The sequence below is a fragment of the Ranitomeya imitator genome, chromosome 1, assembly GCF_032444005.1.
Source record: "Ranitomeya imitator isolate aRanImi1 chromosome 1, aRanImi1.pri, whole genome shotgun sequence".
Classification (NCBI taxonomy): Eukaryota; Metazoa; Chordata; class Amphibia; order Anura; family Dendrobatidae; genus Ranitomeya; species Ranitomeya imitator.
In genome coordinates, this window is record NC_091282.1 from 1,216,686,392 (window position 1) to 1,216,705,065 (window position 18,674).

Here is an 18,674-nt window from a genome sequence, read left to right on the forward strand (position 1 = left end):
ATAATGATGGGGGAGGGGAGGCTCCTAATAATGATGGGGGAGGGGAGGCTCCTAATAATGATGGGGGAGGGGAGGCTCCTAATAATAATGGGGGAGGGAGGCTCCTAATAATGATGGGGGAGGGGAGGCTCCTAATAATGATGGGAGAGGGAGGCTCCTAATAATGATGGGAGAGGGAGGCTCCTAATAATGATGGGGGAGGGGAGGCTCCTAATAATGATGGGAGAGGGGAGGCTCCTAATAATGATGGGAGAGGGAGGCTCCTAATAATGATGGGGGAGGGGAGGCTCCTAATAATGATGGGAGAGGGAGGCTCCTAATAATGATGGGGGAGGGGAGGCTCCTAATAATGATGGGGGAGGGAAGGCTCCTAATAATGATGGGGGAGGGGAGGCTCCTAATAATAATGGGGGAGGGAAGGCTCCTAATAATGATGGGAGAGGGGAGGCTCCTAATAATGATGGGGGAGGTGAGGCTCCTAATAATGATGGGGGAGGGGAGGCTCCTAATAATGATGGGGGAGGGGAGGCTCCTAATAATGATGGGGGAGGGGAGGCTCCTAATAATGATGGGGAGGGGAGGCTCCTAATAATGATGGGGGAGGGGAGGCTCCTAATAATGATGGGGGAGGGGAGGCTCCTTATAATGATGGGGGAGGGGAGGCTCCTTATAATGATGGGGGAGGGAGGCTCCTAATAATGATGGGGGAGGGGAGGCTCCTAATAATGATGGGAGAGGGGAGGCTCCTAATAATGATGGGGGAGGGGAGGCTCCTAATAATGATGGGGGAGGGGAGGCTCCTAATAATGATGGGGGAGGGGAGGCTCCTAATAATGATGGGGGAGGGGAGGCTCCTAATAATGATGGGGGAGGGGAGGCTCCTAATAATGATGGGGGAGGGGAGGCTCCTAATAATGATGGGGGGAGGGGAGGCTCCTAATAATGATGGGGGAGGGGAGGCTCCTAATAATGATGGGGAGGGGAGTCTCCTAATAATGATGGGGGAGGGAGGCTCCTAATAATAATGGGAGAGGGGAGGCTCCTAATAATGGGTGGGGGAGGGGAGGCTCCTAATGATGATGGGGGGAGAGTAGGCTCCTAATGTTGATGGGGAAGGGGAGGTTACGAATTGTGGGGGGGTGCAGGGGAGGCTACTATTAATGGATCTTTGCGTCCGCTTCCTATACAGAAGGGCTCCTCCTTAAAGGGATTGGGGTTGTCAGGTATATTCTGTTTATATATTGATTCATACCCAGCATTGAGGGAGGTCTGAGAGCCGCCTGTACCTAGGGAGCCTGTGGGCCACCAGTGGGCCCTTCACCCTGCCCGGCTCATATTGCCTCCCTCATATGAAGGCATACAACAAGTACCTGATAGATGAGCCTCGGTATAACTGATGGTCACGATTGTAGATCACTGATGCATATAGACTAGTACCAGAATAGAGTATCTGGTGAGATGTAAAGCTGCACAACGGAGCCACAGCCCTCACATGATCCCCCCTCATCGCTATCACGTGATTCCCCCCTCATCGCTCTCACATGATCCCCCCATCGCTCTCACATGATCCCCCCTCATCACTCTCACATGATCCCCACTCCTCTCATGTGATCCCCGTTCATCACTCACGTGATCCCCCCCATCGCTCTCACATGATCCCCCTTCATCGCTCTCAAATGATCCCCCCATCGCTCTCACATGATCCCCCCTCATCGCTCTCACATGATCCCCGCACCTCTCATGTGATCCCCGTTCATCACTCGTGACCCCCCATTATCGAGCTCTCATGATCCCCCTCATTGCTCTCATGTGATGCCCTCCGTCATCGCTCTTATGTGATCCCCCCTGTAATGGGGTCTACCAAGCTGGGGTACCTCTTTCAGTACCACCCCGTGTTTCAGGAGGTCCACTCTGCTTTGGCTGGAGTCTGAGTGAAGGACGTTGGCTGGAATTGCTTGGTTACATGGGCGCATATAAAAGATCACTGCTTCTCCACGTATTTCCAGTCTGACAACACTTTACTCACAGGACACAGAATATATCACACAGATACAGAGGGCAGGCCAATATAAAGGCGGCAGGCCAGACCTATTTACTGTGGTAATTACAAAGGTGGGGGGAGGACAGAAGGGGAATATCGTGTCCCCTCTGCCCAGGGGTGCAGCCTGTGGGCTGATGCATTAGGGACATGCATCTCACATGGAACCTATTATACATACATATAACTGCACAACATATTCTGGGTGCTGAGTGGTTCCGTAACACGGCTCCCCTTTTCAGCGACGCGATCGGCATACACAGTCTGATCCTTAACGAATCGGTTTGGGGATGACCGAAGTTTATGGGGTTGGTACAAGTTCCGTTTGTCGACTTAGTCCATCGGCGTTACCGTTTTGTTTGCCGGGTCTGTAGTGGATGGTGAAGTCCAGAGGTTGTAGGGTTAAACTCCACCGCAGTAATCTGGCGTTGTCTCTGGAGACCCGATTAAGCCAGACTAGGGGATTATGGTCCGTTAGGAGGGAAAACTGTCGTCCATACAAATATGGATGCAACTTTTTGAGTTCCCATACTACCGCCAGGCACTCCTTCTCGATGGCCGCATAGCTTACTTCACGGGGCAGTAGTTTCCGACTCAGGTAAGCTACCGGGTGTTCTTGTCGGTCCGGCCCGACTTGGCTTAGTACTGCCCCGAATCGAAACATAGAAGCGTCTGTGTGAACAAGGAAACGTTTAGTTGGATCGGGTGCGGCCAATACAGGGGTATTAATGAGGGCGTCCTTTAGCTGGCGGAAGGCTTCTTCACACTCTGGGGTCCAGGTTACCTGGCGGGGTTGGTTCTTACGGGTCAGATCAGTGAGGGGCTTGGCCACGCTGCTATAATTGGGAATGAATTTCCTGTAATACCCCGCTGTCCCTAGATACGCCATGACCTGGGTTTTAGTGCGTGGGGTGGGCCATTTGGCTATGGCCTCAATCTTGGCTGGTTCTGGTCTCTGTTTCCCACTTCCCACCCAATGCCCTAAATACTGAACCTCTGCTTTGCCCACGTGACACTTGTTTGGGTTCAGGGTGATTTCGGCCTTGTAGATCCTGTCTAATACTGTCTCTAGGTGATTTAGATGCTCTTCCCATGTCGCGCTGTAGATGGCGATGTCATCCAGGTAGGCACACGCATAGTCCTGGAGACCATCCAGAAGCCGGTCAGCCAGCCTCTGGAAGGTCGCCGGGGCATTCTTCATCCCGAATGGCATAACTCGAAACTGGAATAAGCCAAACGGGAAGACAAATGCCGACTTGGGAATAGCATCACGACTAAGGGGAATCTGCCAGTAGCCTTTGCATAGATCGATGGTGGTCAAATACTTTGCCCCCGCCAGCCGGTCTAACAACTCATCCACACGCGGCATGGGATACGCATCCGTCACTGTTTTCTCATTGAGCTTACGATAGTCTACACAAAACTGTGTAGTCCCATCCTTCTTGGGCACTGACACTACGGGGGATGCCCAGGGACTATTTGACTCTTCAATGACTCCTAAACGCAACATCTCTTGTATCTCTTGTCGCATCCCTTCTCGTACAGACTCAGGGACGCGGAAGGGGTTTTGTCGCAGGGGGTCTGATCCTGGGTCTCAACCTTGTGTTGTGCCAGGCGAGTGTACCCTGGTCTCCCCAAAAACATCCTCTGTCGCTGCCTCAACAACTCCTCCGCCTGCTGTCTCTCCCGGGGACCTAAGTCTTCACCCAAGTGTACCTGGTCCCATGTTTTAGACTGAGTCCTTTTCCCTAAGACATCAGGCAAGGGAAGTCCGGCTAAATCCTCTGCTTCAGGTGCACAGATGGCCACTACCTCTTCAGGGCGCTCCCGATAGGGCTTCAGCATATTCACGTGGAACATGTGGATAACCCTGGGGTCGTCACAATCGGCGACATTATAGGTGGTGTCGGCTATTTTCCCCACTACCTGGTAGGGCCCCTGCCATGCAGCTTGGAACTTGTTCTGCCTAGTGGGCTCTAACACCAGGACCTTCTGCCCTATTTCCAAGGTGCGCTCTCTGGCCCTCCGATCGTACCATACGCGCTGGCACCGCTGGGCCACCTGCATTTTCCCACGTACAGCCTGGGTCAGCTCCTGTAGGCGGTCCCGGAATTCCAGCACATAGGGTACAATAGGTACCCCTTCTATGGTGCCCTCCCCTTCCCAGTGTTCTAGCACTAAGTCTAGGGGTCCCCTTACCTGTCTCCCGTATACCAGTTCAAACTGGGAGAACCCCGTGTATTCTTGGGGCATCTCTCGATAGGCAAACAGGATGTGAGGCAAGAATTTCTCCCAGTCCCTGTAGGTCCTGGTAAAAGTCCCAATGAGCTGTTTTAATGTCCCGTTAAAGCGTTCACACAACCCATTGGTTTGCGGGTGGTACGGGGCGCTTCTAATGGACTTTACGCCGCACAGCTTCCACAGTTGGTTAGTCACCTCTGCTGTAAACTGAGTACCCTGGTCTGAGATAATCTCCCGGGGAAATCCAACCCGTGAGAAAACCTGGAGCAGGGCAGCCGCCACGGTCTCTGCCAGTATGTTAGGTAACGCAACCGCCTCTGGATACCGTGTGGCATAATCTACCACTGTCAATATATACCTTTTCCCTGACGGACTGTTTGGCTAACGGCCCTATCAGATCGACCGCTACTCGGCTAAATGGTTCCTCCACAATGGGGAGGGGGCGTAATTTGGCCGTGCATCGATCCCCCCTCTTGCCAATGCGCTGGCAACTGTCACAGGTCTGGCAGTACTGACGAACATCATAGGTTACCCCCGGCCAAAAGAAGTTTTGTGTCAGACGATGCCTGGTGCGACTGACGCCAAAGTGCCCGGCCAAGGGTATGTCATGAGAGATTCGCAGTAACTCCTGCCTATACTTCTTGGGAACTACCAGCTGTCGTTTTATAGTGGGGCTCGTCCCTGTGTGATGCTGCTCTGTGATCTGGTAGAGGAGTCCCTGCTTCCATATAAACTGTTCCCCTTCCAGTACCCCTCTCCCCTCCTGTGTCTTCCCACGATATCCCTCCAATGACGGAGCCTCAAGTAACTCTTAAATTCATCTGGGGTGGCCCAAGAAATGTGTCTGGCTATGGGAATACGTGTAGGGCTGGGATGTCTTACCTGGGCCTCCTCTGAGTGTGATTCCGCCTCCGCAGCTCGAGCTTGTCTCCGGGTGGTCACAGGATATGTCTCAGCCAGAGGGGCAACCGAGAAGGCAGACAACATGGGCCCCAAGTCATTTCCCAGAAAGACGTCTGCAGGCAAATCCTCCATCTCTTCCACCCCTTGGTTAGTCATAGCCCCCAATGCCGGGTCAGCTTCGCCTTGGTAGCAGTGTACAGCGGCCCGGCTGAAGGTAGCTGTTCCCGCCTTTGGCCACTGGGTATGCTGAGTCTGGTTGGGACATTGTCTTTGCAGGTGGCTCAGCTGATGGCAGATGTGGCATCGCGCCCCAGGGGGACTGTGGTAGGCCGAATTTCTAGCTGGTCCCCCTACAATTTTCGGTGGTTTGGGGCCCTCCAAGTCCATGGGCGGGCCCCTAGTGACCATATTTGATCCGGACAACTGCGGCCTCCTGGCATCATGATGTTCATCGGCCAGACGAGTGGCTTCCTCAAGAGTCGTTGGCCGCCTGTCCCGAAGCCATTCCTGTGTCTCGGGGTTTAGTCCATTAAAGAATCGTTCTAACAAGAAGAGCTGGAGGACGTCCTCCTTAGTGGTTGCTTGGCTCTCTTGTACCCACTGTAGCAGTGACCGCCGTAATTTACAGGCCCATTCAGTGTGGTTATCGGTTACGCATTTTATAAGTCCGCTGAACTTTTGGCGGTATGCCTCTGGTGTCAGCGCATACCGGGCCAAGATCACTTCTTTGATCCGCTCATAGTCCATACAGTCCTCATCAGGTACCATGCGACAGGCATCCGCTGCCCGACCTGTCAGCTTGCTGGCCAGAATCTGAACCCGTTCCTCCGGCTTCACTTGATGAAGGGCACACTGCCGCTCAAAGTCCTGCAGAAAGCCATCAATGTCTTCCTCTGCCTCCCCAACTGTCGGAAGGCATTATACTGGATCTTTTTGTGGCTTACGGTTGAAGGTACCTGGGCGGAGGCCAGAGCTCCCCTTGCTCGCTGACTCTCCTCTCTCCGCTCTGCCATCTCCATCTTGGCCAGTTCCACTTCGGTCCGCTCTGCCATCTCCATCTTGGTTAGCTCTATCCTGGTCCGCTCGGCCATCTTTTCCTTCAGATCAGTACACACATCAACCATCACCTCTCGTATGATCTCTACTGCAGGGTTTGGGCCATAGAACGCCAGTCTGTTCTTTACCTCCCTCTGGAATTCAGTCTCCTCCACGTTCACATTGGGGGGCGCTGCACTGTCATGTTCCATGATGGCTGCTATCAAATCCGCTTTTGTTTTGTTGCTGGCGATCAACCCTCGGGCTTCCACCAGATCTTTTAATGTAGTCCTCTTTAACTTCTGGTAGTTGTCTTCCATTCATTCCTTTCCTCCTGTAGAAGGGGTATCACATCCCGCTGTCTGCCACCAGTGTAACGGGGTCTACCAAGCTGGGGTACCTCTTTCAGTACCACCCCGTTTTTCAGGAGGTCCACTCTGCGTTGGCTGGAGTCTGAATGAAGGACGCTGGCTGGAATTCATGGGTTACATGGGCGCATATAAAAGATCACTGCTTCTCCACGTATTTCCAGTCTGACAACACTTTACTTACAGGACACAGAATATATCACACAGATACAGAGGGCAGGCCAATAGAAAAGCGGCAGGCCAGACATACATTACAATAGCCGCAGGTGGCCGGAGCCTGCCGATATTTACTGTGGGAATTAAAAAGGTGGGGGGGGCGGACATAAGGGGAATATCGTGTCTCCTCTGCCCAGGGCGTAGCCTGTGGGCTGATGCATTAGGGACATGCATCTCACATGGAACCTATTATACATACATATAACTGCACAACATATTCTGGGTGCGGAGTCGTTCCGTAACACCCCATTGCCCTCATGTGATCCCCCTGTTTGCCCTCATGTGATCCACCCATTGCCCTCATGTGATTCCCTTCATCGCCTTCATGTGATTCCCCACATCGCCTTCATGTGATTCCCCCCATCGCCCTCATGTGATTCCCCCCATCACCGTCATGTGATTACCCTTCATCGTGCTCACATGATCCCCCTCATTACTCTCATGTGATCCCCTCCGTCATCGCTCTTATGTGATCCCGACATTGCTCTCATGTGATCCCCCTGTTTGCCCTCATGTGATCCCCCATCGCCCCCATGTGATTCCCTCCATCGCCCTCATGTGATTCCCCCCATCGCCCTCATGTGATTCCCCTATCGCCCTCATGTGATTCCCCCCATCGCCCTCATGTGATTCCCCCCATCACCCTTATGTGATTCCCCCCATCACCCTTATGTGATTTCCCCCTCATCGCTCTTTTGTGATCTCCCCTCATTGCTCTCATGTGATCCCCCTCATCACTCTCACGTGATCTCTCCTCTTCTCTCTCACGTGATCTCCCCTGTTCTCTCTCACGTGATCTCCTGTCTTCTCTCTCACGTGATCTCCCCTCTTCGCACTCGTGATCCCCCTCATCGCCCTCATGTGATTCCCCCCATCGCCCTCATGTGATTCCCCCCATCGCCCTCATGTGATTCCCCCCATCGCCCTCATGTGATTCCCCCATCGCCCTCATGTGATTCCCCCCATTGCCCTCATGTGATTCCCCCATCGACCTCATGTGATCTCCCTTCATTGCTCTCACGTGATCCCCCTCATCGCTCTCATGTTATCCCCCCTCATCGCTCTCATGTGATCTCCACTCATCACTTTCATGTGATCTCCCCTCATGTGATCTCCCCTCATCGCTCTCACGTGATCCCCTTAATCGCTGTCATGTGATCTTCCCTCATCGCCCTCATGTGATCTCCCCTCATCGCTCTCATGTGATCTCCTCTCATCGCTTTCACCTTAAACCGCCTCTTCACTCTCACATGATTAGTCTTCGCTCTCATGTGATCCCCCTCTTCGCTCTCATATGTTCCCCCTCATCACTCTCATGTGATCTCCCCTCATCGCTCTCATGTGATCTCCCCTCATTTCTCTCATGTGATCTCCCCTCATCGCTCTCATGTGATCTCCCCTCATCGCTCTCATGTGATCTCCCCTCATGTCTCTCATGTGATCTCCCCTCATCGCTCTCATGTGATCTCCCCTCATCGCTCTCATGTGATCCCCCCTCATCGCTCTCGCGTGATCTCCCCTCATCGCTCTCGCGTGATCTCCCCTCATCGCTCTCATGTGATCTCCCCCTCATCGCTCTCATGTGATCTCCCCTCATCGCTCTCATGTGATCTCCCCTCATCGCTCTCATGTGATCTCCTCTCATCGCTCTCACGTGATCTCCCCTCATCGCTCTCATGTGATCCCCCCTCATCGCTCTCACGTGATCCCCCCTCATCGCTCTCATGTGATCCCCCTCATCGCTCTCATGTGATCTCCTCTCATCGCTCTCATGTGATCCCCCCTCATCGCTCTCATGTGATCCCCCTCATCGCTCTCATGTGATCCCCCTCATCGCTCTCATGTGATCCCCTTTCATCGCTCCTTTTTTTTCTGTCTTAGGTTTTTCTTGAAGTTTTTCCTAAAATGCAACCAGAACTGTCTGAAGAACGCCGGGAACCCACGGGACATGAGGAGATTTCAGGTGAGACCCCCGCGATACTCGCACGCTCAAGTTTTCATGTTATCGTAAGCCTTCGCCAGCGCTGCTGACTACAACTCCCATCATCCCTACGTGTCCTCGTGTCGTCTCCTGTCTCCACACGTCAATGGTTCATCACTGTAACTAACATAGGAGAATAAATTATTGGGGGCTCGTCCTGGAGGGGTCTGTGCAGATACCAGGAAGGGGACATCACGCTGCAGTACCAGATGTGGCCACTAGGGTGTAATCCACCATTCTTTACACTGAGATGAGGGAATATGACAGATCACTTTGTATTTACGCTGCCAACTCCGGATTACTGCTGTCTGAGTCGCCAATCTCCCTGTGCGGTGCTGGAAGGGTTAAGGTGCTAGATGTGAGCAGAAACTTCAGCTATTTTCTCACAGCGGGGGGCTCGTCTGCTCATTAGGGGGCTTCTGAAAGATCTGATAATTATCACATCCGAACCTGATTAGCTGCCACTTCATTTACATTCCTGCATGGAGGAGAAGCTGCATGTCTGATCCTGCCAGGCCTAGTACCAGGGTCACCTGTGTGTGAGGAGGACCCTCCACTGTGCTCCTGCCAGGCCTGGGACCAGGGTCACCTGTGTGTGAGGAGGACCCTCCACTGTGCCCCTGCCAGGCCTGGGACCAGGTCACCTGTGTGTGAGGAGGACCCTCCGCTGTGCCCCTGCCAGACCTGATACCGGGGTCACCTGTGTGTGAGAAGGACCCTCCGCTGTGCCCCTGCCAGGCCTGGTACCGGGGTCACCTGTGTGTGAGGAGGACCCTCCACTGTGCTCCTGCCAGGCCTGGGACCAGGGTCACCTGTGTGTGAGGAGGACCCTCCGCTGTGCCCCTGCCAGGCCTGGGACCGGGGTCACCTGTGTGTGAGGAGGACCCTCCACTGTGCCCCTGCCAGGCCTGGGACCAGGTCACCTGTGTGTGAGGAGGACCCTCCACTGTGCCCCTGCCAGGCCTGGGACCGGGGTCACCTGTGTGTGAGGAGGACCCTCCACTGTGCCCCTGTCAGGCCTGATACCGGGGTCACCTGTGTGTGAGGAGGACCCTCCACTGTGCCCCTGCCAGGCCTGGTACCAGGGTCACCTGTGTGTGAGGAGGACCCTCCACTGTGCCCCTGCCAGGCCTGGTACCAGGGTCACCTGTGTGTGAGGAGGACCCTCCACTGTGCCCCTGCCAGGCCTAGTACCAGGGTCACCTGTGTGTGAGGACCCTCCACTGTGCCCCTGCCAGGCCTGGGACCGGGGTCACCTGTGTGTGAGGAGGACCCTCCACTGTGCCCCTGTCAGGCCTGATACCTGGGTCACCTGTGTGTGAGGAGGACCCTCCACTGTGCCCCTGCCAGGCCTGGTACCGGGGTCACCTGTGTGTGAGGAGGACCCTCCACTGTGCCCCTGTCAGGCCTGGTACCGGGGTCACCTGTGTGTGAGGAGGACCCTCCACTGTGCCCCTGTCAGGCCTGGGACCAGGTCACCTGTGTGTGAGGAGGACCCTCCGCTGTGCCCCTGCCAGGCCTGATACCGGGGTCACCTGTGTGTGAGGAGGACCCTCCACTGTGCCCCTGCCAGGCCTGGTACCGGGGTCACCTGTGTGTGAGGAGGACCCTCCACTGTGCCCCTGCCAGGCCTGGTACCAGGGTCACCTGTGTGTGTGTGTGAGGAGGACCCTCCGCTGTGCCCCTGCCAGACCTGGTACCGGGGTCACCTGTGTGTGAGGAGGACCCTCCACTGTGCCCCTGCCAGACCTGGTACCGGGGTCACCTGTGTGTGTGTGAGGACCCTCCGCTGTGCCCCTGCCAGGCCTGGTACCGGGGTCACCTGTGTGTGAGGAGGACCCTCCACTGTGCCCCTGCCAGGCCTGGTACCAGGGTCACCTGTGTGTGTGTGTGAGGACCCTCCGCTGTGCCCCTGCCAGGCCTGGTACCGGGGTCACCTGTGTGTGAGGAGGACCCTCCACTGTGCCCCTGCCAGACCTGGTACCGGGGTCACCTGTGTGTGTGTGTGAGGACCCTCCGCTGTGCCCCTGCCAGGCCTGGTACCGGGGTCACCTGTGTGTGAGGAGGACCCTCCACTGTGCCCCTGCCAGACCTGGTACCGGGGTCACCTGTGTATGAGGAGGACCCTCCGCTGTGCCCCTGCCAGACCTGATACCGGGGTCACCTGTGTGTGAGGAGGACCCTCCGCTGTGCCCCTGCCAGACCTGATACCGGGGTCACCTGTGTGTGTGTGTGTGAGGACCCTCCGCTGTGCCCCTGCCAGGCCTGATACCGGGGTCACCTGTGTGTGTGTGTGAGGACCCTGCGCTGTGCCCCTGCCAGGCCTGATACCGGGGTCACCTGTGTGTGAGGAGGACCCTCCACTGTGCCCCTGCCAGGCCTGATACCGGGGTCACCTGTGTGTGAGGAGGACCCTCCACTGTGCCCCTGCCAGGCCTGATACCGGGGTCACCTGTGTGTGAGGAGGACCCTCCGCTGTGCCCCTGCCAGGCCTGATACCGGGGTCACCTGTGTGTGAGGAGGACCCTCCGCTGTGCCCCTGCCAGGCCTGATACCGGGGTCACCTGTGTGTGAGGAGGACCCTCCGCTGTGCCCCTGCCAGGCCTGATACCGGGGACACCTGTGTGTGAGGAGGACCCTCCGCTGTGCCCCTGCCAGGCCTGATACCGGGGTCACCTGTGTGTGTGTGTGAGGACCCTCCACTGTGCCCCTGCCAGGCCTGATACCGGGGTCACCTCTGTGTGTGAGGACCCTCCACTGTGCCCCTGCCAGGCCTGATACCGGGGTCACCTCTGTGTGTGAGGAGGACCCTCCGCTGTGCCCCTGCCAGGCCTGATACCGGGGTCACCTGTGTGTGAGGAGGACCCTCCACTGTGCCCCTGCCAGGCCTGATACCGGGGTCACCTGTGTGTGAGGAGGACCCTCCGCTGTGTCCCTGCCAGACCTGATACCGGGGTCACCTGTGTGTGTGTGTGAGGACCCTCCACTGTGCCCCTGCCAGGCCTGATACCGGGGTCACCTGTGTGTGTGTGTGAGGACCCTCCACTGTGCCCCTGCCAGACCTGATACCGGGGTCACCTGTGTGTGAGGACCCTCCACTGTGCCCCTGCCAGGCCTGGTACCGGGGTCACCTGTGTGTGTGTGTGAGGACCCTCCACTGTGCCCCTGCCAGGCCTAGTACCAGGGTCACCTGTGTGTGAGGAGGACCCTCCGCTGTGCCCCTGCCAGGCCTGATACCGGGGTCACCTGTGTGTGAGGAGGACCCTCCGCTGTGCCCCTGCCAGGCCTGGTACCGGGGTCACCTGTGTGTTAGGAGGACCCTCCGCTGTGCCCCTGCCAGGCCTGGTACCGGGGTCACCTGTGTGTGTGTGAGGACCCTCCACTGTGCCCCTGCCAGACCTGATACCGGGGTCACCTGTGTGTGAGGAGGACCCTCCGCTGTGCCCCTGCCAGGCCTGGTACCAGGGTCACCTGTGTGTGTGTGAGGAGGACCCTCCGCTGTGCCCCTGCCAGGCCTGGTATCGGGGTCACCTGTGTGTGAGGAGGACCCTCCGCTGTGCCCCTGCCAGGCCTGGTACCAGGGTCACCTGTGTGTGTGTGAGGAGGACCCTCCGCTGTGCCCCTGCCAGACCTGATACCGGGGTCACCTGTGTGTGTGAGGAGGACCCTCCGCTGTGCCCCTGCCAGGCCTGATACCGGGGTCACCTGTGTGTGTGAGGAGGACCCTCCGCTGTGCCCCTGCCAGGCCTGATACCGGGGTCACCTGTGTGTGAGGAGGACCCTCCGCTGTGCCCCTGCCAGGCCTGATACCGGGGTCACCTGTGTGCCAGGAGGACCCGCTGCTGTGCCCCTGCCAGGCCTGATACCGGGGTCACCTGTGTGTGAGGAGGACCCTCCGCTGTGCTCCTGCCAGGCCTGATACCGGGGTCACCTGTGTGCCAGGAGGACCCGCTGCTGTGCCCCTGCCAGGCCTGATACCGGGGTCACCTGTGTGTGAGGAGGACCCTCCGCTGTGCCCCTGCCAGACCTGATACCGGGGTCACCTGTGTGCCAGCAGGACCCGCTGCTGTGCCCCTGCCAGGCCTGATACCGGGGTCACCTGTGTGTGAGGAGGACCCTCCGCTGTGCCCCTGCCAGGCCTAGTACCAGGGTCACCTGTGTGTGAGGAGGACCCTCCGCTGTGCCCCTGCCAGGCCTGATACCGGGGTCACCTGTGTGTCAGGAGGACCCTCCGCTGTGCCCCTGCCAGGCCTGATACCGGGGTCACCTGTGTGTGTGTGTGAGGACCCTCCGCTGTGCCCCTGCCAGGCCTGATACCGGGGTCACCTGTGTGTGAGGAGGACCCTCCGCTGTGCCCCTGCCAGGCCTGATACCGGGGTCACCTGTGTGCCAGGAGGACCCGCTGCTGTGCCCCTGCCAGGCCTGATACCGGGGTCACCTGTGTGTGAGGAGGACCCTCCGCTGTGCCCCTGCCAGGCCTAGTACCAGGGTCACCTGTGTGTGAGGAGGACCCTCCGCTGTGCCCCTGCCAGGCCTAGTACCAGGGTAACCTGTGTGTGAGGAGGACCCTCCACTGTGCCCCTGCCAGGCCTGATACCGGGGTCACCTGTGTGTCAGGAGGACCCTCCGCTGTGCCCCTGCCAGGCCTGATACCGGGGTCACCTGTGTGTGTGTGTGAGGACCCTCCGCTGTGCCCCTGCCAGGCCTGATACCGGGGTCACCTGTGTGTGTGTGTGAGGACCCTCCGCTGTGCCCCTGCCAGGCCTGGTACCAGGGTCACCTGTGTGTGAGGAGGACCCTCCACTGTGCCCCTGCCAGGCCTAGTACCAGGGTCATCTGTGTGTGAGGAGGACCCTCCGCTGTGCCCCTGCCAGGCCTGATACCGGGGTCACCTGTGTGTGTGTGAGGACCCTCCGCTGTGCCCCTGCCAGGCCTGATACCGGGGTCACCTGTGTGTGAGGAGGACCCTCTGCTGTGCCCCTGCCAGGCCTGATACCGGGGTCACCTGTGTGCCAGTAGGACCCTCCGCTGTGCCCCTGCCAGACCTGGTACCGGGGTCACCTGTGTGTGAGGAGGACCCACCGCTGTACCCCTGCCAGGCCTGATACCGGGGTCACCTGTGTGTGAGGAGGACCCTCTGCTGTGCCCCTGCCAGGCCTGATACCGGGGTCACCTGTGTGCCAGTAGGACCCTCCGCTGTGCCCCTGCCAGACCTGGTACCGGGGTCACCTGTGTGTGAGGAGGACCCTCCACTGTGCCCCTGCCAGGCCTGGGACCGGGGTCACCTGTGTGTGAGGAGGACCCTCTGCTGTGCCCCTGCCAGGCCTGATACCGGGGTCACCTGTGTGCCAGTAGGACCCTCCGCTGTGCCCCTGCCAGACCTGGTACCGGGGTCACCTGTGTGTGAGGAGGACCCACCGCTGTACCCCTGCCAGGCCTGATACCGGGGTCACCTGTGTGTGTGCCAGTAGGACCCTCCGCTGTGCCCCTGCCAGACCTGGTACCGGGGTCACCTGTGTATGAGGAGGACCCTCCGCTGTACCCCTGCCAGGCCTGATACCGGGGTCACCTGTGTGTGAGGAGGACCCTCCGCTGTACCCCTGCCAGGCCTGATACCGGGGTCACCTGTGTGCCAGTAGGACCCTCCGCTGTGCCCCTGCCAGACCTGGTACCGGGGTCACCTGTGTGTGAGGAGGACCCACCGCTGTGCCCCTGCCAGGCCTGGTACCGGGGTCACCTGTGTATGAGGAGGACCCTCCGCTGTGCCCCTGCCAGGCCTGATACCGGGGTCACCTGTGTGTGTGCCAGTAGGACCCTCCGCTGTGCCCCTGCCAGGCCTGGTACCGGGGTCACCTGTGTATGAGGAGGACCCTCCGCTGTGCCCCTGCCAGGCCTGGTACCGGGGTCACCTGTGTGTGAGGAGGACCCTTCGCTGTGCCCCTGCCAGGCCTGGTACCAGGGTCACCTGTGTATGAGGAGGACCCTCCGCTGTGCCCCTGCCAGGCCTGGTACCGGGGTCACCTGTGTGTGAGGAGGACCCTCCGCTGTGCCCCTGCCAGGCCTGATACCGGGGTCACCTGTGTGTGAGGAGGACCCTCTGCTGTGCCCCTGCCAGGCCTGGTACCGGGGTCACCTGTGTGTGAGGAGGACCCTCCGCTGTGCTCCTGCCAGACCTGGTACCGGGGTCACCTGTGTGTGAGGAGGACCCTCCGCTGTGCTCCTGCCAGGCCTGGTACCGGGGTCACCTGTGTGTGTGCCAGTAGGACCCTCCGCTGTGCCCCTGCCAGACCTGGTACCGGGGTCACCTGTGTGTGAGGAGGACCCTCCACTGTGCCCCTGCCAGACCTGATACCGGGGTCACCTGTGTGTGTGTGTGAGGACCCTCCACTGTGCCCCTGCCAGGCCTGATACCGGGGTCACCTGTGTGTGAGGAGGACCCTCCACTGTGCCCCTGCCAGGCCTGGTACCGGGGTCACCTGTGTATGAGGAGGACCCTCCGCTGTGCCCCTGCCAGGCCTGGTACCGGGGTCACCTGTGTATGAGGAGGACCCTCCGCTGTGCCCCTGCCATACCTGATACCGGGGTCACCTGTGTGTGCCAGGAGGACCCTCCGCTGTGCTCCTGCCAGGCCTGGTACCGGGGTCACCTGTGTATGAGGAGGACCCTCCGCTGTGCCCCTGCCAGGCCTGGTACCGGGGTCACCTGTGTATGAGGAGGACCCTCCGCTGTGCCCCTGCCATACCTGATACCGGGGTCACCTGTGTGTGAGGAGGACCCTCCGCTGTGCCCCTGCCAGGCCTGATACCGGGGTCACCTGTGTGTGAGGAGGACCCTCCGCTGTGCCCCTGCCAGGCCTGGTACCGGGGTCACCTGTGTATGAGGAGGACCCTCTGCTGTGCCCCTGCCAGGCCTGGTACCGGGGTCACCTGTGTATGAGGAGGACCCTTCGCTGTGCCCCTGCCAGGCCTGGTACCGGGGTCACCTGTGTGTGAGGAGGACCCTCCACTGTGCCCCTGCCAGGCCTGATACCGGGGTCACCTGTGTGTGAGGAGGACCCTCCGCTGTGCCCCTGCCAGGCCTGATACCGGGGTCACCTGTGTGTGAGGAGGACCCTCCGCTGTGCCCCTGCCAGGCCTAGTACCGGGGTCACCTGTGTGTGAGGAGGACCCTCCGCTGTGCCCCTGCCAGGCCTGATACCGGGGTCACCTGTGTGTGAGGAGGACCCTCCAATGTGCCCCTGCCAGGCCTGGTACCGGGGTCACCTGTGTGTGAGGAGGACCCTCCAATGTGCCCCTGCCAGGCCTGGTACCGGGGTCACCTGTGTGTGAGGAGGACCCTCCAATGTGCCCCTGCCAGGTCTGGTACCAGGGTCACCTGTGTGTGAGGAGGACCCTCCACTGTGCCCCTGCCAGGCCTGATACCAGGGTCACCTGTGTGCCAGGAGGACCCTCCAATGTGCCCCTGCCAGGCCTGGTACCGGGGTCACCTGTGTGTGTGTGAGGACCCTGCGCTGTGCCCCTGCCAGGCCTGATACCGGGGTCACCTGTGTATGAGGAGGACCATCTGCTGTGCCCCTGCCAGGCCTGGTACCGGGGTCACCTGTGTGTGAGGAGGACCATCTGCTGTGCCCCTGCCAGGCCTGGTACCGGGGTCACCTGTGTGTGTGTGTGAGGACCCTCCGCTGTGCCCCTGCCAGGCCTGATACCGGGGTCACCTGTGTGTGAGGAGGACCCTCCGCTGTGCCCCTGCCAGACCTGATACCGGGGTCACCTGTGTGTGAGGAGGACCCTCCACTGTGCCCCTGCCAGGCCTGATACCGGGGTCACCTGTGTGTGAGGAGGACCCTCCGCTGTGCCCCTGCCAGACCTGATACCGGGGTCACCTGTGTGTGTGTGTGAGGACCCTCCACTGTGCCCCTGCCAGGCCTGATACCGGGGTCACCTCTGTGTGTGAGGAGGACCCTCCGCTGTGCCCCTGCCAGGCCTGATACCGGGGTCACCTCTGTGTGTGAGGACCCTCCACTGTGCCCCTGCCAGGCCTGATACCGGGGTCACCTCTGTGTGTGAGGACCCTCCACTGTGCCCCTGCCAGGCCTGATACCGGGGTCACCTCTGTGTGTGAGGACCCTCCGCTGTGCCCCTGCCAGGCCTAGTACCAGGGTCACCTGTGTGTGAGGAGGACCCTCCGCTGTGCCCCTGCCAGACCTGATACCGGGGTCACCTGTGTGTGTGTGTGAGGACCCTCCGCTGTGCCCCTGCCAGGCCTGATACCGGGGTCACCTCTGTGTGTGTGTGAGGACCCTCCACTGTGCCCCTGCCAGGCCTGATACCGGGGTCACCTGTGTGTGTGTGTGAGGACCCTCCACTGTGCCCCTGCCAGGCCTGATACCGGGGTCACCTCTGTGTGTGTGTGAGGACCCTCCACTGTGCCCCTGCCAGACCTGATACCGGGGTCACCTGTGTGTGTGTGTGAGGACCCTCCACTGTGCCCCTGCCAGGCCTGGTACCGGGGTCACCTGTGTGCCAGTAGGACCCTCCGCTGTGCCCCTGCCAGACCTGATACCGGGGTCACCTGTGTGTGTGTGTGAGGACCCTCCACTGTGCCCCTGCCAGGCCTAGTACCAGGGTCACCTGTGTGTGAGGAGGACCCTCCGCTGTGCCCCTGCCAGGCCTAGTACCAGGGTCACCTGTGTGTGAGGAGGACCCTCCGCTGTGCCCCTGCCAGACCTGATACCGGGGTCACCTGTGTGTGTGTGTGAGGACCCTCCACTGTGCCCCTGCCAGGCCTGATACCGGGGTCACCTGTGTGTTAGGAGGACCCTCTGCTGTGCCCCTGCCAGGCCTGGTAGTGGGGTCACCTGTGTGTGCCAGGAGGACCCTCCACTGTGCCCCTGCCATGCCTGATACCGGGGTCACCTGTGTGTGCCAGGAGGACCCGCTGCTGTGCCCCTGCCAGGCCTGGTACCGGGGTCACCTGTGTGGGAGGAGGACCCTCCGCTGTGCCCCTGCCATACCTGATACCGGGGTCACCTGTGTGTGCCAGGAGGACCCTCCACTGTGCCCCTGCCAGGCCTGATATTGGGGTAACCTGTGAGTGATGAGGACCCTCCGCTGTGCCCCTGCCAGGCCTGTTACCGGGGTCACCTGTGTGTGCCAGGAGGACCCTCCACTGTGCCCCTGCCAGGCCTGGTACCAGGGCCACCTGTGTGTGCCAGGAGGACCCTCCGCTGTGCTCCTGCCAGACCTGATACCAGGGTCACCTGTGTGTGCCAGGAGGACCCTCCGCTGTGCCCCTGCCAGGCCTGATACCGGGGTCACCTGTGTGTCAGGAGGACCCTCTGCTGTGCCCCTGCCAGACCTGATACCGGGGTCACCTGTATGTGCCAGGAGGACCCTTCGCTTTGCCCCTGCCAGGCCTGATACTGGGGTCACCTGTGTGTGCCAGGAGGACCTGCCGCTCTGCCCCTTCTAGGCCTGGTACCGGGGTCACCCGCGTGTGCCAGGAGGACCTGCCGCTGTGCCCCGGCCAGGCCTGATACCGGGGTCACCTGCGTGTGCCAGGAGGACACTCCGCTGTGCCCCTGCCAGGCCTGGTATCGGGGTCACCTGTGTGTGTGATGAGGACCCGCCGCTGTGCCTCTGCCATACATGATACCTGGGTCTATTGTGTGTGCCTGGAGGACCCGCCACTGTGCCCCCTGCCATACCTCATATCGAGGTCACCTGTGTGTGCCAGGAGGACCCGCTGCTGTGCCCCTTCTAAGCCTGGTACCAGGGTCACCTGTATGTGCCAGGAGGACCTGCCGCTATGCCCCTTCTAGGCCTGGTACCAGGGGTCACCTGTGTGTGTGAGGAGGACCCGCCACAGGCCTGGCACCGTGGTCACTCTATAG

At 59.7% G+C, this 18,674-nt stretch overlaps 1 protein-coding gene across 1 annotated transcript in view; it reads left to right on the top strand.

The window, feature by feature from the left end:
- The window catches only part of EBF4 (EBF family member 4), a 266,432-nt gene that overhangs the window by 161,961 nt on the left and 85,797 nt on the right, over positions 1–18,674 (top strand). Inside the window, exon 7 of the mRNA XM_069745037.1 lies at positions 8,683–8,764. Coding sequence (XP_069601138.1) covers positions 8,683–8,764 — 82 coding nt within the window. The remainder of the gene's footprint in view (positions 1–8,682; positions 8,765–18,674) is intronic.